Source organism: Drosophila albomicans, chromosome 3 (genome assembly GCF_009650485.2).
Source record: "Drosophila albomicans strain 15112-1751.03 chromosome 3, ASM965048v2, whole genome shotgun sequence".
Classification (NCBI taxonomy): Eukaryota; Metazoa; Arthropoda; class Insecta; order Diptera; family Drosophilidae; genus Drosophila; species Drosophila albomicans.
The window spans coordinates 23,340,372-23,359,875 of NC_047629.2; the positions used below are offsets into that span (position 1 = coordinate 23,340,372).

The 19,504-nt window shown below is 35.6% G+C and overlaps 5 protein-coding genes across 7 annotated transcripts; 1 reads left to right on the forward strand and 4 right to left on the reverse strand.

Moving 5' to 3' along the window:
- Positions 1 to 8,959: 8,959 nt before the first annotated feature.
- On the reverse strand, positions 8,960 to 11,296 carry LOC127565767 (sensory neuron membrane protein 2-like). 3 transcript variants are annotated; one of them, XM_052006088.1, is made up of 4 exons: positions 10,528 to 11,296; positions 9,589 to 9,976; positions 9,264 to 9,514; positions 8,960 to 9,205 (listed from the first exon to the last, which is right to left on the reverse strand). In XM_052006088.1, the coding sequence occupies exons 1-4, from the start codon at positions 11,032 to 11,034 to the stop codon at positions 9,023 to 9,025; spliced, it is 1,329 nt and encodes a 442-aa protein (XP_051862048.1). In that variant the 5' UTR covers positions 11,035 to 11,296; the 3' UTR covers positions 8,960 to 9,022. The 3 variants fall into 3 exon arrangements, with proteins under 3 accessions (XP_051862048.1, XP_051862049.1, XP_051862050.1); XM_052006089.1 differs by lacking the exon at positions 10,528 to 11,296 and adding an exon at positions 10,129 to 10,165; XM_052006090.1 differs by lacking the exon at positions 10,528 to 11,296 and adding an exon at positions 10,054 to 10,137.
- A 754-nt stretch (positions 11,297 to 12,050) lies between these two features.
- LOC127565387 (platelet glycoprotein 4-like) lies at positions 12,051 to 13,585 on the reverse strand. The gene is made up of 5 exons (XM_052003540.1): positions 13,280 to 13,585; positions 12,614 to 13,001; positions 12,297 to 12,559; positions 12,173 to 12,231; positions 12,051 to 12,087 (listed from the first exon to the last, which is right to left on the reverse strand). Exons 1-5 carry the CDS (start codon positions 13,583 to 13,585, stop codon positions 12,051 to 12,053), a joined length of 1,053 nt encoding a protein of 350 aa, XP_051859500.1.
- A 2,239-nt stretch (positions 13,586 to 15,824) lies between these two features.
- Positions 15,825 to 16,628, reverse strand: LOC117569675 (39S ribosomal protein L52, mitochondrial). Its single transcript, XM_034250922.2, has 3 exons — positions 16,369 to 16,628; positions 16,153 to 16,301; positions 15,825 to 16,093 (listed from the first exon to the last, which is right to left on the reverse strand). Exons 1-3 carry the CDS (start codon positions 16,415 to 16,417, stop codon positions 15,908 to 15,910), a joined length of 384 nt encoding a protein of 127 aa, XP_034106813.1. The 5' UTR covers positions 16,418 to 16,628; the 3' UTR covers positions 15,825 to 15,907.
- An 88-nt stretch (positions 16,629 to 16,716) lies between these two features.
- On the forward strand, positions 16,717 to 17,749 carry LOC117569674 (respirasome Complex Assembly Factor 1). The gene is made up of 3 exons (XM_034250921.2): positions 16,717 to 16,954; positions 17,036 to 17,139; positions 17,214 to 17,749. The coding sequence occupies exons 1-3, from the start codon at positions 16,844 to 16,846 to the stop codon at positions 17,407 to 17,409; spliced, it is 411 nt and encodes a 136-aa protein (XP_034106812.1). The 5' UTR covers positions 16,717 to 16,843; the 3' UTR covers positions 17,410 to 17,749.
- A 2-nt stretch (positions 17,750 to 17,751) lies between these two features.
- LOC117569673 (probable U2 small nuclear ribonucleoprotein A') lies at positions 17,752 to 18,798 on the reverse strand. Its single transcript, XM_034250920.2, has one exon. The coding sequence runs from the start codon at positions 18,624 to 18,626 to the stop codon at positions 17,820 to 17,822; it is 807 nt and encodes a 268-aa protein (XP_034106811.1). The 5' UTR covers positions 18,627 to 18,798; the 3' UTR covers positions 17,752 to 17,819.
- Between the last annotated feature and the right edge of the window lie 706 nt (positions 18,799 to 19,504).

A 19,504-nucleotide genomic window follows, 5' to 3' on the forward strand; every position in this document is an offset into this window, starting at 1 on the left:
CCACTGTGTGTAATTCTGAGACTTTTCGTCACTCTCTTGTGTATTTAATAATTTTAATAGATTTCCAGTTAAACGGTTGTTAACATTTTCACCATTTTTTTTGTATTTTGTTTTCTCATTATTGCTTGTACGATAATTCTAATTCTTTAGAATAATATTATTACTGCATTGATTAATTTGTAAGTGTAAATAAGTCATGTAAAATAAATAATATTGTTCAAAATTTTCCCCGTTTTGATTTTGAAATTTATCAGTAATCTAAATCTTTTAAATCAACTGTTAGCTATCTGAATTTTCCGAGTGCATATTTCCTGTGAGCTTACATTAAGCTGAATATAGACATCATAAATTGAACGTGGTAACAAAATCAAAAGGAATTTTTCTTTATTTATCATTTAAGTAATATGATTAAATACATATATAAATAAATATAAGAGTGCTAATTAAGTAAGGCATGGCGGGCATAAAAATAAATACTCGTATTCTCACAAACAACAACAAGCGAGCCAGCATGCTTGTTGTTGATGTGGATGTTGATGCTGTTTTGTAGCAATTTCTTCTCGTAATATTCCATGTGCGAAATCAAATATTTTGGCAGCCACAATTAGGGTGTGAAAATTTGCAAAAAGCGGAAAACAACAACACTCACTATCATATATTATATAAATATAGTCTGAAAATGCATGGTACTCGTATTATAGAAGCATAAGCATATTACGTATACGCACTCAGCGCATCGGAAATTTGAGGACGAAGACAGTTTGCAACTGGTCATCGACATTGTTTGTTCAATCACGTTTCGCCAGCACGTTTCTAGCACTCCAGAGTTGACTGTTCTTCAATTCTTTAGCTGTGCCAAATTTCGAACCTGGTATCTAATTAACTGCAATTGTTTTGGGGTCTTTCTTTGAGCACAGTTCAAGCCCCAGGTCCATGGGATTAAGAGCTGCGCCCTCTTTTGTTGGCTATACGTGTGAAAGTAAATACGTGTATAATAATAATACTTAAATATCACCATCTATCATTATAGCACTTTTACGTTAAGTCTATTATGGAATATGGAAATTTTTATGTCTGCCACCTGCGATCCACAATGAAAGCTGTTTTTTATTGACATTGCAACCTCTGCTGTGTTGTGCTCTTTTCAGAGATAGAGTTTTGTGTTCTGGCCTGACTCAATTCATGCGCTTATATTTCGAATCACAAACATTTGCAAGGCGTGCAAAAAATTTCACGTCTAATTGATAATTACAAAACGCTCGAAATTCGCAACGCAAAACTCACAATGATAATGAATAGTGCACATAGATACATAAGTTGATATACTCGTATAAAAGCCGCTGCTAGAGCACAAACACAACACTATCGGGCACATTGCGCAGGACGCGCTTATGGAAAGTCAATATTTCCCCTTTCATATAATAGTTTTGCTTCCCTATTTACAACACTTTACGCAATTTGTTTTGCTTTGAAGCTACTTGGCGTATACGTGATTTATAGCATGATTTTTATACTCAGTATTTCGTATTATATATGAAGTTGTCTGATGTCTTTCGATTCTTGTTCAAGTTAGTGCTAACTTCGTTGTTGAAGTCGGTCTTGATATCAATAACGATATAACGCGATATTTATTAATAAAACTAATTAATAATGCAACGATTTTGTTGCGATTTTATAATACAAGTTTTACCAGCAGCTAATAATTAAAATGTTATCTTAAATAAAGAATCTACTTTTTATTAAAAATATGGCTTTAAAGGAAAATTAAAATGACCACCTGCCAGTGCAGCTGCAAATTTTCGCTACAGAATTAATCTTCTAATTATATACAGACTCCAAATGGCGCCCAGCAGTTGCACGGACATAGCGATTAACTGCAGCATTGACATTGCGTTGACATTGAGGCAAAGGAGAATCCGCATATAAAGCGGTAGTTCACCCATCTCCTAAAAAGGAATTGATCATTGAATTGGGGTTGAACAAAAATTATTGGCCAGTGAAAATTACTTACAAAATCGAACCAAAATCTGGGCACGATTTTATTGCTGAGCTTTACACCAGTCGCGGGTTCAAGCAAAATGAAAGCTTCATCCTCTTCAGCTTTGGGATTAAGGCCCTCGAAATGGAACTTTTTCAACCCAAGGCACTGGACAAGAAATGGTTGAATGAACACTAGCTGCATTTTATATAGAACTTCTACTCACTGTTCACACAATTAGATACATCAAACATGGCCTTGGGCAACGGTTCACTTAACAGTTCTGAAAAACATTTCGTCTCCTTGGGCGGCATAAGCACATAACGATAGCCATGGAGGCCATGGTGTATCTTCTCGCTTTGATATTGAAGTGGGATAAGGCTACATAATTCTTAGGCTATAATATTCAAGGAGGTGAACTGCGTGATGAAGGGCGGAAAGAGTAAATTGTCAAATGCTCCTTCCACATTAATGGGACAACTGTTACGGAAAGTTATCCGCTCATTTTGTTTGATTGAACTCACTCCGTTGAGAGTCTGTATGCGGAAAAAATTCTTCATACCATGCTTCTCGCCAATGTTGACGGTAACGATTTCTTCTCTATTCTTATTTGCTTGAGGGATACAAGAGAGTACTTATTGATTTTAAGAACTAAAGAAAATGCTGTAAGGAGTGAATTATTTTGTCTTTTTCCGCCTCTTTAAATCTTTTTTCTTGAGCTTGCCAAATGGTGAATGCTTCCACATGTCCATGGCAAACATAGAATCCTTGAAATTTGTGTTCGCTTTTATCCATTCATGCTGATAGCTACAGCGACAAGAGATCACAAACAAACAAAGGTTTAGTGCGCAGAACAACAACACCAAGGCGATCTTTAACCGGAAGCTATATTCGACCATGATTCCTGTTCAGTCGGATCACTTCTAGAGGAGCTGCGAGGTTCATTTCGGATGCGTGTGAGTTGTTGAGAGCACTTTACGCGTTTAAGTTCGTTCAACTACTCACTGAGCTTTAAGTCTTTTCCTGTTTTTAAATAAATTTGGGTTTTACTAGATTGATTTAAAGATTACTTCCCCTTTGGGAATTGAATATTTGTGAAACCAGAGCTATATTCTCCCGCACAAGTAAGTTTTCTGGCTTCGGGTTTCTTTAAATGTTTGCAAATTTTAATTTTATTGTTTTATTATTTTATTTTATTTTAGATTAACTTTTATTCTCATTCTTTTTTCCATAGTGTCCTACTTTTTATTGCCAAATTTCTTAAATATTTTCAAAGAGCAACACACTACATTTTCGCTAAAAGAAATTTGAGCTGATTTTTGGAGATTTGAAACATTTTGTTTTGCTCTGATAAATTTCAATGCCTTTCTTAATGCAGCGTTGAAATGATACAACAAATAAAATAGGGCAACATTAAGGAAAACCCTCACATTGATGACATGTTAATGTTAATGCGGTTTTGATGTACATTTTATTAATATACGTTTATGCGGTTAGGGTATGCAAATACCCTATGCGTAATGCTAGGGATAGTGGTTAGACGGAAAACTCAAAAAAAAATTCCATGTAATTTATGCAAAGAAAAAAAAATATTTGTGTCAAAACCTTAACAATGGCTGACACATGTATGAAATTTGAAATTTGTCTTTTCTTGAAATTAAATATATTGGAAACGTTCGGATAAGGAATTTTGCTTAACAATTTTGTATGTTACTGTTCGTTAACAGTGTTTTCCGAGTGCGCAAGTCAAGCTTAACATTTCCATCATAAAATGAGCATGGTAACATCATGAAGAGGATTTCTTTATTTATTATATATTATATTATATTATAATATGACTAAGTAGGTATAATAATAAATATTCTCGCGCTAATTAAATTAAAACGGCCAAAAAATAAATACTCGAATACTCTCATCCTACTTGTAAATAACATGCTTGTGATTGAAGTGAATTTGATGCTGTTTAAGCAATTTCTTATCGTAATCTTTCATGTGCGAAATCAAATATTTTGTAGCCACAATTGGTGTGTGAAAATTTGCAAAAAGCGCAAAATATCAACACTCACTATAATGAAGACTACTTAATTATATATTTAATTGCAATATAAAAACATAAATTTATTACGTATACGCATTGAGTGCAGCGGTAATTTCAGGTTGAAGACTGTTCATCGACATAGTTTGTTGAATCACGTTTTGCCAGCACGTTTCTAGCACTCCAGAGTTGACTGTTCTTCAATTCCTTAGCTATGCCAAATTTCGAGCCTGTTATCTAATTAATTGCAATTGTTTTGGGCTCTTGCTTTGAGCACAGTTCTAGCTGCAGGTTCAGGACATGGTTGGCTACATGTGTGAAAGTAAATAACTCAATAATAATAATACTTAAATATGACCATATTTTATTATAGCACTTATGACTATACATAAGTGCTTGTGGAAATTTTTCTGTCTGCCCACAGCAACCCACTGTGACAACTGTTTTATATTGACTTTTCAACCTTTATTGGGATGTGCGAAATTTGGGCTCTGACTGACTCTTGATTCCCAATTTTGCAAGGTAAAATTGTACGTCAAATTGATAATTACAAAATTTAATACTCACAATAATAATGCATAACGCACATAGATACATATGTTGATATACTCGCTTAAAAGCCGCTGCTAGAGTTCAAACACAACACTATCGGGCACATTGCGCAGGATGCGCTTACGGAATGTCAATATTTTGATTTTCATACAGCTCAATTGTTTTATTTCCCTATTTACAATACTTTACTATACTTGTTTTGCTTTGAAACCACTTGACGTTTACGTGATATTCAGCATGCTTCCCATTTTCAGTAGCTAACTTCGTAAAATATTTTACGGAGTTGGTTGAGAAAGTTGAACTCAATATTAATACGGATATAACTTGAACTTTATTAATAAAACTGATTAACTGTGTAACTATTTTGTCGCGACTTTACAATCAAAAATGTACCATTCAGCTAATGATATTGTGTTCACTTTGAGGTTGTGTTTGCATGATAATACAACTGACCACCCACTGCCACTGCAGCAGCGCGTTTTCTCTGCAGAATTAATTTTCCTATTTTGTACAGACTCCAAATAGCGCCCAACAATAACACCACCATAATCATTGGCTGCAGCATTGGAATTGCGCTGACATAAAAATAAAGGGCGAAACGTACACTAAACGGCAGTTCAGCCATTTCCTAAAAAGGAATACAAAAATATTATTAGTATTGAGAAATAGTGATTGGCAAGCCAAAATTACTTACAAAGTCGTACCAAAATCTCGGCACAATCGTATGTGGGGAATTTGGCTTTTTCGTATCCAATTTGAAGATGGTGTTCGACTGAAATCGAAGCCTCTCATTGATCGTATACCAGTCGTGGGTTCCAACAGGATAAAAGCTTCGTGCTCTTTAGCATTGGGATTGAGGCCCTCCAAATTTTCCGACCAATTAAAGCTGCTGCCATAGAAGTGTGGTGCCGAGAATGCCAAAGGAACTTCCTCTTTATGCCAAGGATCTGGTCAAGAAACAATTGAATAGACGACAGCAGAACTCTAGATAGATCTTTCGCTCACCGTACAAACACTTCGGAACATTAAACATGCCCTTGGGCAATCGCACGCCATTTGTTTCAAATAAGCAATCTGGCGCTGTCTCATTGGGCCGCAAGAGCAGATACCTATAACCTTTAAGACCGTCTTGAAACTCCTCCCGTTGATAATGAAGTGGGATAACTCGACACAATTCTCTTGTGAAGATATTCAGGGAGGTGTTTTTTGTGATGAAGGGCGGAAAGAGTGAATTGTCAAATGCACCTTGCACATTGATAGGACAACCGTCATTGAAATATTCCCGATCATTCGTCTTAATCGAGTGCTCTCCGTTGAGAGTCAGTATGCGAAAGAAATTTTCCATTCCATGCTTCGGGCCAATGTTGACTGTAAAATCCTCCTTTGTCTTCGCAAATATCTAAATGATACAAAAAAGAGAGAATACTAAAAAATCTGCGGTCTACTACTTCAGACTGTCACTTTGAATCAGAATATAAGATCAGTATTTCATGTTTATACCCACTACGCATAGGGTAGAAGGGTATTATAACTTTGTGCTTACAGAAAATGTATGTAACAGAAAGAAGCAGGCATCTCTGCCCCCATGAAGTACATATTTATTCTTGATTATCGTCAATAATCTACATGATATAGCCTAGTCCGTTTGTCTGTAATCCCGTATGAACACTCAGAGATAGCATTTGTTATTTTTACACATTTATCAAGTTTGGTTAAAAACTTTGCCCTGCCCAATCGAACAGCTACGGTATTTTTGAAGCTAGAATCGAATTTTAGAATATGGTTCTAATGGAAACTGAGAGATGGATAGCGGGTATCGTAGAGCCGGGCTCACTTAATTTTTTAGTTTTATCGCGTGTTATTTCACTCACATTATTTAGAGGACCAAAGGTGCTGTATAGAAAATCGTTGATGCTGCTGGAAGGAAAAAGTAACGCTTTCAGGAGGCTAATCGTGTTATTTTGAGGATCAACGGTGTTGTGTAGAGAATCGTTAATGCTGCTGGACAAAAAACTAAACCTTTTTTTGAGCTGTATAATGGTCTTGCTGAGAATGTCCGGGGAAATGCTCTCGTAGGGCACAAAATCGATGTAACGAAAGCGATCCCTGCGATACTTTACACTGTCCTTGGCGCGATGGAGTATATAGTTGGAGCTTTTAATTTCGTATGTTATAGGACCGATCTGCTGTAGATGCATTTTCTTATCACGACCACTGACATAATTATCTGCATTCGTCACATTGAAAATGTAAATCTTGAGCTTGCCAAATGGTGAATTCTTCCACATGTCCATGGCGAACATAGAATCCTCGAAATTTGTGTTCGCTTTTATCCATTCATGCTGATAACTACAGCGACAAGAGATCACAAACAAACAAAGGTTTAGTGCACAGAACGACAACAGCAAGGCGATCTTTATCCAGAATCTATATTCGACCATTATTCCCGTTCAGTCAGATCACTTCTATAAGAGCTGCGAGATTCAATTCCGATGCGTGTGAGTTGTTGAGACCACTTTACGCGTTTGAGTTCGTTCAACGACCCACCGAGCTTTAAGTAATTTTATGTTTCTCTAAAATTTGGGTTTTACTAGATTGATTTCGAGATTACTTCCCCCTTGTGGATTGAATATTTGTGTAACCAGAGCTACGATAAGTGACGCGCCTTAAAAACTCCCACACAAGTAAGTTTTCTAGCTTCGGGTTTCTTTCAAACTTAGCGAATTTAATTTTGCATACCAAATTTTGTTTTAATAATGTTTGCTTTTCACATCTAACATGTGTTACTGATAAACAAAAAATGATTATATTTATCGCAACGCAAACGAGGCACATTAGCCTTATTGGAAATGTGGACTCAATTTCCAATTGTGTTTAATGGAAAGGTGAAGAATCATCTTAAAGAATAAATCCTACTTTTTCCGGTTAACATATTAATGTTAATATTTTTATTTTTTTTCGGCCTTGACCAAGCTATTTATCATTAAAATAGATTACTTTTTATTCTTATACTGCTTTTTCTATTATCATAGTTTCCTATTTTCACTTCAACAACAAACTTTTTCGCAAAATAAATATAAAGGATATTTGGACATTTGAAGCATTTCCTTCTGTTCAGCGTTGAAGCAATACAATACATAAAATACGAAAACATTTAGGGAAACCATCACATTGACAGCAAAAAACATAGTTTATGGTAGTACGGTTTTTATCGTGAAAGACTTTATTAATATAAGTTCATGCGGTATCATAGTGAATTTATGAAATTTCGTATATTTCGGGTATACACATACCCTATGCGAAATTTTAGGGATAGTGACGGTAAAATCTAATAAAATTCCAAGTAATTTATGCAAATTAAGCTCACTATTTACAATAACATGAAGTGGTTTTTCTTTATTTATTATATAGGTAATATGAATAAACACGGATAAAATAAATATTATTGGGCTTATCGATTTAGGTAAGACGGCCAAAAAATAAATACTCGAAAAATCTTATCCTACTATCCTTGTGATTGAAGTGGATGTTGATGCTGTTTTAAACAGTTTCTTATCGCAATCTTCCACGTGAGAAATCAAATATTTTGTTGCAAGTGTGAAAATGTGCAATAAGCGGAAAATTTCAGCACTCACTAGACTACTTAATTATGTATTTAATTGTTATATAATAATATGAGCTTATTACGTATACGCGCCAACTGCAGCGGAAATTTGAGGCTGAAGATGCCATTATTTGTTCAATCCCGTTTTTTCAGCACGTTTCCAGCACTCCAGAGATGACTGTTCTTCAATTCTTTAGCTGTGCCAAATTTCGAACCTGTTATCTAATTAATTGCAATTGTTTTGGGCTCTTGCTTTGAGCACAGTTCAAGCTGCAGATTCAGGGCATTGTTGGCTGTATGTGCGCAAGTAAATAACTCAATATTAATACTTAAATATGACCATATTTTATTATAGCACTTATAGTCTATTATGGAATGTGGTCTGCCCACAGGGACCAACAATGTGAGATATTTGATTCTTGATTGCCAATTTGTAAACTCATATTTCGAACGACAAACATTAGCAAGGCATTTAAACATAAAATTTGAAGTCAACTTGATAATAACAAAACGCAAAACTCACAATGATAATGAGTAATGTGCACAGATACGTATAAAGGCGTATACGTATTTGACAACATTTGGCAGGATACTTTCAGGAGAACATCCATTGTCTTCAATTTTCACGTTAAATAACAATTGCTATGAATTACGAACTTTGAATCTTACAGAGTTCCAGATGAAGCAAAATATAAAATATACACCATATTCTAAGTATATTTTACTTTACTACTTGTTATAGAATTAGCAGAAGTTTTAAAATAGTACAAAGAAAAATGAAGCTATCCTATTTAGTAATGGAATTTTCTTAAAAATGATTTGTAGATACAAAAGACATTAAAGAAGGCAGAAATTAAATGTTCGCCTTCTGCTGATTATACGTGTTGTTGATGGTCTTGTAGTTAAATTGTCGACGTATTTTAATGATTTTGTTAAGACTCCAAAGGGCGGCCAGAGGAGGTAGAATCATCACCATGCGCTGCAGTATATTAGTGTACATCACAAAATGCACAATAAACGGTAGTTTACCCATTTCCTAAAAAAAGTTATAGCTACAATTAGAATTCAGCTATTTCTAAGTGACAAATACTTACAAAGTCGTACCACAATCTAGGCATAATCTTATTGCTGAGATGACTCAGCTTATTATCCAAATAGCTTAAGTCGGGCAAGACCATATTCGACTGGAATCGAAGATTATTATTGATCGGTATACCCATCATGGGTAACAACAAGATGTAAGCTTCGTGCTCTTCAGCATTGGGATTGAGGCCCTCGAAATTCTCCGACCAATTATAGCTGCTGCCATAAAAGTGCGGTGCCGAGAAGGCAGTTGGAATGTCGTCTGCATGAATAACAATGAGATAAGAAATAATTTAAACCAGACGTCCTCCATCTGGAAAATTCATTTTCACTCACTGTTCACACACTTTGACATATCATACATGTCCTTGGGCAATGGCTTGCCGTTTTCCACAGGTAAGCATTCCTTCTCATTGGGCCGCTGGAGCACATAACGATAACCATTGAGATCCTGTTTCGTCTCTTCCCGTTGATAATGAAGCGGGATAACACGACACAATTCGCTGACAAATATATTCAGGGAGGTATTCTTCGTGATGAAGGGCGGAAAGAGTGAATTGTCAAATGCTCCTTTCACATTGATGGAACAGCTGCTACTGGAATTTGCTCGATCGTAGGTCTTAATTGAGTACTCTCCGTTGAGAGTCTGTATTCGAAAGAAGTTCTCCATTCCATGCTTTATGCCAATATTGACGGTAAAGACTTCTTCTCTTTCTTTAGTTGCCTGCAGGATAAAAAAAGAGATTACTTGTTGATTAAAAGTTTAAACAACTGGAAAAGCGGATGTCTATTGCGCTTGACCTTGTATACCCGTTAGATAAAGGTTACAAGGGTATCATAACTAATAGAACGAACCCTCCTTTTCTCTTTTCTAACCTCATAAAGTATATATTTTGATATGTGTCACTTCTGAAAACGAATTACAATCGTATTTTATAAGCTTAAGCAAATGATAAAAAACTTATATTATTCAAGAAATTCGGTTGACAATCTTGTATATTTATGGTATTGTATATAGATATACGAAATATAGCTTTTGGTGCATGTAATGTCTTTATCTATTATGGAAAATATATAGAGGGTATCTCACGATCAAGAAATCGACTGTTAGTTTATCACGTCCGAAATGTTAAGAATAAATAAATTTCCGTTGCAGGTTAAGAAGTAACATATTAGAGTTTTTAGTTTCATTTAAATTTATCGTATATTATTTATCTTTTTTCCGCACTATTAAATTTTCGCATAATTTGCCAAATCTCTCGTAATTTCACTCACGTTATTAAATGGGTCAAAGTTGCTGTGGAGGAAGTCATAGACGCTTATGGAAGAAAAGAGAGTATTCGATCGGTCGAGAATAGCCTTATCGTTGACTTGCACAATTGTCTGGTTTAGAATGTTCGGAGAAACACTTCCGTAGGGTAAAAAATTTATATGGCGATAACGATTCCTGCGATACGTCACACTGTCCTCGGTGCGACTGAGAATATCGTTGAAGCCAATGACATTGTAAGTTATGGGACCAATCTGCTCTAGGCGAATTTTTTTATGGCATCCGCCGAGAAACTCCTCAGAATTCGTCACATTGAAGAGGTAGATCTCGAGCTTGCCAAACGGTGAATTCATCCATATGTCAACGGCGGGCATCGGATCCTTAAACTGAATGTATGTCTTCATCAAATCATACTGAATATCGTAGTCGAATGCAAACACAAACAAATAAATGCTTAGAACACAGAAGAGCGATAGCGAAACTATTTTTAAACAGAAGTAGGTTTTGGACATTGTTTCGTTTAGTTAAAACACTTTTTAAGGATATGCGTTATTCAATTCCGATGCGTGTGTGTTGTTCTGATTGTTCCACCCGTTTGTGCTCGTTGAACAAGTCGCCCAACTTTTATTTTATCAAAATAAATCACGCACTCTAAAAATTCACGAACAGGAAATTTTTGTAACTAGGGGTTTCTTCAGACGTTTGTCGAATCTAATTTACATATCTTTAAACACTAATGGAATTTTGAATTTTATTTAGAATTTAGATTTTAGATTTCCATCAACTAGGACAAATTGAAAACTTAATTTTTTTAAATTATAATAATTTGCATATAAATCTAACCCAAGAAAGATACATACTTTCTTAAAAACTTCATAATTTAACTTATACTCTATTGGGAATTTAATGAATTATGTTTACAAATTTCTTCCCCATTGTTCCTAGAGAAACCCTCGCACTGATTATAAAAGCTCAGAGTTTATGGTGGTGCGGTTTTTATTTGGAACTACTATAACCTCTATTAATATAATTATATGCAGTACTCTCATTCTGTTATTTGTCCAGCAGTCTCCGCATAATATATTCGATATGTTTGACGCTTTTGGTTAGTTAAAATTTATGACAATTAATGGAGAAACTGCTTTATACTTATCTTATTCATAAACAAATTAGTACTTAGAGAATTCATGAAATTTCGTTATCGCGTACCAAGTTGTGTGATAAAATAAGGGCGAATTTGGTTACGTAATGTAAGCGATAGTGATTGAAATGTTTTGAAATATTTAATAAACTTCAAATTAATAATCGCGTACCAAGTTGTGTGATAAAATAAGGGCGAATTTGGTTACGTAATGTAAGCGATAATGATTGAAATGTTTTGAAATATTTAATAAACTTCAAATTAATAATTATGTAACAAATGAAATTTCCTATTCAATTTCAAAGATTGGAGGCGATAACGATTGCTCGTAGCAACTTTGTGAAACAATGAGATTTCAATTTTTTGGAGGTAATAATAAGTTCGTTTCTATCCTATTAAAAGCATTTTCTGGAAGATATCTTTTCTGCCGATGAATTCTTAAAAGCATGTTCAGAATCCAAATGGCGCTTAACAGGTGCACGATCATCATGATTGGCTGCAGCACTGACATTGCGTAGGCATTGAGGAAAATAATGAAACGTACATTAAATGGCAGTTCATCCATCTCCTAAAAAGAAATTGCATATTAAACTTGGATTAAGAAATAGTAATTGCCAAGCGCAGATTACTTACAAACTCATACCAAAAATTCGGTACAATCTTATTGCTGAGCCTTTGCAATCCATTATACATATTTCTTAGATCGGGCAAGATGGTGTTCGACTGAAAACGAATCCTCTCATTGATCTTTACACCAGTCGTGGGTTCAAGCAAGATGAAAGGTTCATGCTCTTCAGCATTGGGATTGAGGCCCTCGAAATGCTCCGACCAATTATAGCTGCTGCCATAAAAGTGTGGTGCCGAGAAGGCAGTTGGAACTTTTTCAAGCCAAGGCACTAGACAATAAATGGTTGAATGAACACTGCATTTTATCTAAAACTTTTACTCACTGCGCACACAATTGGATATATCAAACATGTCCTTGGGCAACGTCTCGCCGTATACTTTAGAAAAACATTTCGTCTCCTTGGGCGGCATAAGCACATAACGATAGCCATGGAGGCCATGGAGTATCTCCTCGCGTTGATATTGAAGTGGGATAACTCTACATAGTTGGAAGGCCATAATATTGAGGGAGGTGTTCTTTGTGATGAAAGGCGGAAAAAGTGAATTGTCAAATGCTCCTTGTACGTTGATGGCACAATCATCGCTGACAGATGTCCAATCGAAACTCGATATGAGGCGCTCTCCCTTGAAAGTCTGTATGCGAAAGAAATTCTCCATGCCGTGTTTCATGCCGATGTTGACGGTGAAAACCTGATTTATTCTTAAATAAAGCTGCCGATAAAAAAAAAATTTAAAAATAAGAGAAAAAGTGTCAGCTAAAAAGCCTTACTAAGTATTAAAAGTATTTAGGAATTGTATCTGAGACTACGAATAATGGAAGAATCATTCATCATTTCTCTGCAAATCAAGCTCAAAAAAAAAAAAAAAAAAAAAATCAAATCACTTACAGAAAATAATTGATAAGAGTAGCGGTCAAGGATTTTCTCAACGCTTGTGGGAAAAAATAACTTCTTGTAGAAAGACCAGCGATTAAATATTTGATCGTTAACCTGAACAATTGTATTGTTGAGAATGTCCGGGGAAATGCTTTCGAATGGCATGAAATTGAAATTGCGATAGGGATCCTTGCGATACGTCAAACTGTCCTTGGTTCGATTGATTATATAATTGTGGCTATTGATTTTGTATGTTATGGGACCGATCTGCTCTAGATGCACTTTCTCATCGCGACCACTGAGAAGTTCCTCTGCATTTGTCACATTGAAGAGATAGATCTTGAGCTTGCCAGATGGTGAATTGATCCATCTGTCCATTGTGAACACAGAATCCTTGAACTTAACGTACTCCTTGATCATTTCATACTGATAATTGTAGACGCAGGATAACACAAATACATAAATGTTTAGAACACAGAACAACGACAGCGAGGCGATCTTTAACCAGAAGAAATATTTGAACATGGTTTCCGTTCAGGCAAATCACTTCTAGAGCGAGATTCAATTCCGATGCGTGTGTGTTGTTAAGAATTCCCGGTCCGTTTGAGTTCATTCAATTGCCCACAGAGCTTTTGAATTGGAAAATTTGGTTTCAGCATCGACTTATCTCTAGTTACTTTTCCCCTTTGGGATTAAATATTTGTGTTCACAATAAATACTTTAAAAATGCAAGCTCAAGTAGTTTCGTCAAATGCTTATCGTATTTAATTTGCTTTATCCGATGCCCACAGAAGGGAATTATAACTTTGTGCCAAAAGGAAATGTATTTATTAGTCAAAAAGAGAGTTCTCTAACTCCATAAAGTTATATATATTCTCATTTGGTATATTTGAAAACTAGTAGTATATTGATATTCAAAATATTTAGTTTGGTACATGATAGTGATAGTTGTCATAATACCTTACTATTTGCTTTTTATAATAAAGGTAAAGGGTTTCTCTCAGTTGAGCCCAAACGAGAGTTGGTGATAGTGATAAAATGGCAAGCTCTGATAAAGTTCCATAGAAATTATGCATATTGAAATTTTGAGTATTGTCTTAAATTAAATTTTTTCTTAGAAAACTTTGGGGTAGCCCCCTGAAATTTTTTTTGCTCTTAAAATGCGGGAGAGCTGATTTGTTTTTTAACGTCTTTTAGACGTTATAATTTTAATCACTCCACGTATTTCATGGAAATTTAAATTCGGCTTAATATATGTTACACATCATAAAATGAACCTGACAACAGAATTAATAGGATTTTTCTTTATTTATTATTTGAGAAATACGATTTAGTACTTAAGTATATAAATAAATATTAGTGTGCTAATGTAGTAAGTCAATTTGTGCATATAAATACTCGAATACTCATATCAAATAAAAACAACATGATTGTTTTTCATGAGGATGTTGATGCTGTTTTCAGCATTTCTACTCATAGTATTCCATGTGCGAAATCAAATATTTTGATAGCAAATTCAGAACAACAACAATTACTATTTAATTATTTGCTTAATTGTATGGCGATTTGAAATGTAAGCATATTATGTATACGCAGTGGTGATTGAGCGCCAAAGTTAGTTTGCTACTGGTCAACAACTCTGTTTGCTCAATCACGTTTTGCCAGCACGTTTCCAGCACAGCAGCTGCATACATACAAGAGTTGTTGGTTCATCAATTCTTCAGTTGTGTTAAAATTCGAACCACGTATCTAATTAATTGCAATTGCAATTTGGCCTCTTTATTTGAGCAGAGTTCAAGCCTCAGGTTCAGGGGATTAGGAGATCTTTTGTTAACTACAAGTGTGAGAATAAATAACGCTATAAAAATAATTTTTAATTATAACCATATTTTATTATAGCACTTCAACGTTAAGTCTATTATGGAATGTGGAAATTTTTATGTCTACCCTCAGCGACCCACAATGAAAGCTCTTTTTTATTGACATTGCATTGGATTGTGCCCTTTTAAGAGATATGTGTTCTGGCCTGACTCAGTTCATACGCTCATATTTGGGATAACAAACATTTGCAAGGCGTGCAAAAAATTTCACGTCTAATTGATAATTACAAAACGCTCGAAATCCGGAGCGCAAAACTCACAATGTTGTGCAAATGCCTGGCTGATAATGAATATTGCACATAGATATAGTACACATATTTAAAAACACTTATTGTTCTGCCGAAGCACAAACACTACACTATCATAAATCGGACCACATTGCGCAGGACGCACACAATGTGGTTGTAACAGATCAACAATTAAACTTCCCTAGTTACAGCATTCATACAGCTTGTTTATTTTTGAACTACTGGGCGTATACGTGATTCTAGGCATGCATTTAATTTCTCAATAACTTAAATCTTCTACAAGTTTGTTTAGTATCTTCGGTTACTAATTTTAGTGTGGATTGCGTAGACATTTATCATCACATGAGTTCATAGCTCGTCAACAAATTATTGTGACTGGTTTCAGACTTCAACTGCGTCATAAGTGAATTGTCAGGCATTTAGTATTAATTTGGAAATTCCCTACGTCTTTCCATATTGAATTAATTACTCGGCCATCTATGCCAGCTATTCAGTAGACAACAGACAATTAGATTCAACAATCAAACACGATTTCCTAATGAAAACAATCAATATAATTGTAATCTTATCAAACTAAAGGATAATTAACATTCTGGACAAAGTTCTGTTTACATTCATTTCTTTTTCAACAAGAGCTGTCCTTTTGGTTTCAGTTTGTTCTGTATGATGCGCTGCTTCTCAGCCTTGGCTTCAGACTTAAGACGCTCGTGACGCGCCTTAGCAAACTCCAGTTCGCTGCTCAACTCCACAATCTTGGCAGCCACTTCTTGCTGCTTCAACAGGCGTTTCTTCTGATTAGACTGCAAGCAAGTAAATAAAATTAGGTTATACAAATAAACATAGAGTTAATAGTAGTTACACCCAACGGCGTCGCCCTGCCATCCAGATAAGTGTAGTCAGGTAAATTAGTGAGTGGACCGAAAGCATTCGGGTTCTCTGTTAGTCCTCGATCTGCACGCCACTTTTGGTCAATGAAACGTGAGGCGCTGATAGCGATATGTCGCTGAGCTGCAATTAGACAAAAGCAACACTTGCTTTGAATGAAATGTTGCTGGGATAGTAATTCAACACTTACCTGTAACTGTGTTTGCAGTTGTTAAACAGAATCGACTTATTTGCAACATATTTTTTGTTTTTCTTTTACCGAAACACCGTTCACATAACTTGTGTGGGGTTTAGTTCCGAACAAGTTCACTCCAAGAGTGGAACTACTGAGCTTGTTCAACTATCGGATCCAGTTGTTTAGTGCTACGCAAGGCCAGTTGTTTTTCTTAATTTTTACAATTTCCTAATTCAATTTAACTAATCTTTGTCGATAAAAAGCAAATAAATGTTAATTAATAGCTCGAAAAATCTCGAAAAAAATATTAAATGACAGTTAAAAAAGTTCATCTCTAGCACAGCTGTTGAGCTCGATAAGTAGATTCATCGATATAACCTGTAACTTTTATCGGCATAGCCAATTGTACTGATAGTGAAAAAATTATTAATTAATTTATTAAACGAGTTTTCGAAACCCTTTATAAGTGAAAAAATAGTTTACAAAGAAAATGTCAAGCAAATCAAACACAGTTGAACGCAACGCCAACGGCTCTGCTAAGTCTTCGTCTCTGAAAGAAATTTGTGCGCGGGCCTTGACTAAATCAGAATGGGAAGACAAGGTGACGGAGAGAGCAAAGAACAGCGCGTGTTTTTTTTTTGTGCTTAGCTGCAAGTTAATGCAGTTTTATTTTTGATTGCAGGATGAGTTTCTTGATGTGATTTATTGGGCACGTCAGGTCTTTGGCATCCTACTCGGCATCATTTGGGGAATTGTGCCGCTCAAAGGTTTCCTGGGCCTTGTGTTGTGAGTTATGAGCTAAACTAAATATAGAATTAGACTTAGTACAGCTTTTTTTTCTTTTCTACATTCATTTACAGATTTGCCGGCATAAGCTGCGGCGTTGTGTATCTGTATGCCATTAACTTTCAGAACGTGGACGAGGATGCATACGGCGGAGCATGGGAACTGGTAAAGGAGGGCTTTATGACATCGTTTGCCGGCTTTTTAGTGACGTGGATCATCTTTTACACCGGCCTGCACTACGATTCCATAATGGCGGCCAAACCTACATAATACTAACATATTCAGAGATTGCGCGCATACGCGCACTGCATTGAGAAAAAGCAATTATTTTATAATTCCAAGAGTCCAAAATGCTATTCCCGCAACAGTTTGTTTGCAGCGCCAAAGCATAATACACACACCCCATATTTTGTCCGTATAACGAGTAGATTGTTAAATTTGTAGCCAATTATTTTTGATTAGTACCGAATCGATGTTTGCATTTCATTTCAAATATTTACATTTTATTTTCACTGGTTGTATTTGAGCATGTGATTTTTCTGTGAAAAATTGCAAATCAGCAACCTATTGAAAACGAAGGACGAGTTCTATAAAGAAAATTCAGAAAATACATTGACTTTTTGTTTGTTTTTTATTAACATATTGTTCTACGTTTAAATTTGACCTGCGAGACCAAACTACTAGTAATCCATGGCCACTGACGGCGGGTTGGTATCTCCGTTGCCATTTCCATTGCCATGTCCATTTTGAGCTAGTTCATGTTGAAATTTACTGGGCAGTTGGCCGCTCTGCAGGATCTGTGACAAACGTTCCACTTCCGCCAACGAACTGGCGCGTTTAATTGCCTCGCGTATCCGCTGCATATCCTCGGGATTGGCAAACCGGCTGCCGCCTTCTGTCCCTCCTTTGCCATTCGCTGCCTCTGCTGCGAGGGCCGCAGCGGCGCTTAATTTAGATTTCTTTGACACCTCTTTAAGCATTTCCTTGCCCTGTTTAGACCGGAAAAATTCCTGTGCCGCCTGTCGATCTTTTTGCTTGATCTTTCGGAAATCTAGCAAACGCAACTGTGGAAACTTAAATGCCATATACTCGCGGTAATTAGGTTTCGTCGACACCGGATTGATTAGGAGACATATCGTCTCGAGCTTTTTGAATCCTGTCAGTGGCTCCAAATCGCTTAGTTCCTGCAAATTGTTTCCAGTCAGTATGAGGGAGTTAAGATTCGGCGCGACTTCTTCGAGGCCATCACTGATGCGCAAGATGCGATTGTTGTTTAGCAGCAGGCACTTGAGCCGCGGTAAATGTGGCAGATTGTCTAGTTTACGCAAATCGTTGTCCGACAAATCAATTGTGTCAAACTGGTCTAGAGTAGCACCCAAATTTTCGATTTGTGGAATCTTGTAGCCGCGCAAATCTAGTTCACGCTCACGGCATGGATTAATGTATTGCATGGACTGGTTTATTAACTCCGGCGTTAGCTTAACCATCTTGACGGGGCAGGAATTAAGCTGATTGCAATAACGATTTGTAATTGTTTCTTATTGTTTTTCTTTTTTCACACAATTTTACCAAATAATACAGCCAAAGCCGACGCGTTTTGCAGACAAGATGTGACCAGATTTGACAAACCTGAAAATGCAAGCATGCATCCCACTGATTGTGATACACCTATCGATATATGAGTGTTGGGTAGCGCAAAAATTTAAAATAAAATGTTCGCTTTCGCAAATATGTATATTTGATTCGATTTTTATTTGAATTTCAATACATTACAATGAAGTTTCAAGTGCTTAACTTTAATGAACACTTTACAATTATTCGTTTTGTTCGTCCTTGAATTAAATGGCAAGCTACATATTTGAGCCAACTATAGGGGGAATCGGTTAACACACGTAAAGTTTAAGTGTGTGTTTGGTGTGGTTCGGTGGTGGACTGGGTCAAATATTTAAATATTTGTTGTTAATAAACATTGTTTTTGTATCAAACGTGCAAACTACTTGTGTTCAATTCTAAATTTTTCGTATTTATCTTTTTTTTTGTCGTTTTACAAGTCAAATGTAATTGTTACTGTAATTTATTAAATGCATTTTTTAGTAATTATTTTTTTGTCTAAGTTGCTTAGAGTAATTTGTTAACTTTTTCTAAATAAAAACCAAACGAAAATGCTCAAAATGTAAACAGATTGTCAGTTGATCGAGTAAATAAAAAGTTTGATATTTAATCAAAAATAAAAACCATAAATACACATTACATTTGGAAGCAGTTATAAAAAATATTATATTTCATTTAAATTTGTTTATTTAATTAGTTTAGGCCATTAAAGTAGTGTTTTTGTTATGCACGCAATCGATTAACATAAGTGTTT

Coding starts and splice junctions, on each gene's coding strand:
- LOC127565767 (XM_052006088.1), bottom strand. CDS start 11,034: ATGTCCAAAACCTACTTCTGTTTAAAAATAGTTTCGCTATCGCTCTTC. Junction 9,977..10,527: donor ACTTTGACCCATTTAATAAC/GTGAGTGAAATT, acceptor TTTATCCTGCAG/GCAACTAAAGAAAGAGAAGA. Junction 9,206..9,263: donor CTAGATTGTGGTACGACTTT/GTAAGTATTTGT, acceptor AACTTTTTTTAG/GAAATGGGTAAACTACCGTT.
- LOC127565387 (XM_052003540.1), bottom strand. CDS start 13,585: ATGATCAAGGAGTACGTTAAGTTCAAGGATTCTGTGTTCACAATGGAC. Junction 13,002..13,279: donor TCAACAATACAATTGTTCAG/GTTAACGATCAA, acceptor TTTTATCGGCAG/CTTTATTTAAGAATAAATCA. Junction 12,088..12,172: donor TTCCTCAATGCCTACGCAAT/GTCAGTGCTGCA, acceptor ATTCATCGGCAG/AAAAGATATCTTCCAGAAAA.
- LOC117569675 (XM_034250922.2), bottom strand. CDS start 16,417: ATGTTGCAAATAAGTCGATTCTGTTTAACAACTGCAAACACAGTTACA. Junction 16,302..16,368: donor AACTGCAAACACAGTTACAG/GTAAGTGTTGAA, acceptor GTCTAATTGCAG/CTCAGCGACATATCGCTATC. Junction 16,094..16,152: donor GCAGGGCGACGCCGTTGGGT/GTAACTACTATT, acceptor ACTTGCTTGCAG/TCTAATCAGAAGAAACGCCT.
- LOC117569674 (XM_034250921.2), top strand. CDS start 16,844: ATGTCAAGCAAATCAAACACAGTTGAACGCAACGCCAACGGCTCTGCT. Junction 16,955..17,035: donor AATCAGAATGGGAAGACAAG/GTGACGGAGAGA, acceptor TTTTGATTGCAG/GATGAGTTTCTTGATGTGAT. Junction 17,140..17,213: donor GGTTTCCTGGGCCTTGTGTT/GTGAGTTATGAG, acceptor ATTCATTTACAG/ATTTGCCGGCATAAGCTGCG.
- LOC117569673 (XM_034250920.2), bottom strand. CDS start 18,626: ATGGTTAAGCTAACGCCGGAGTTAATAAACCAGTCCATGCAATACATT.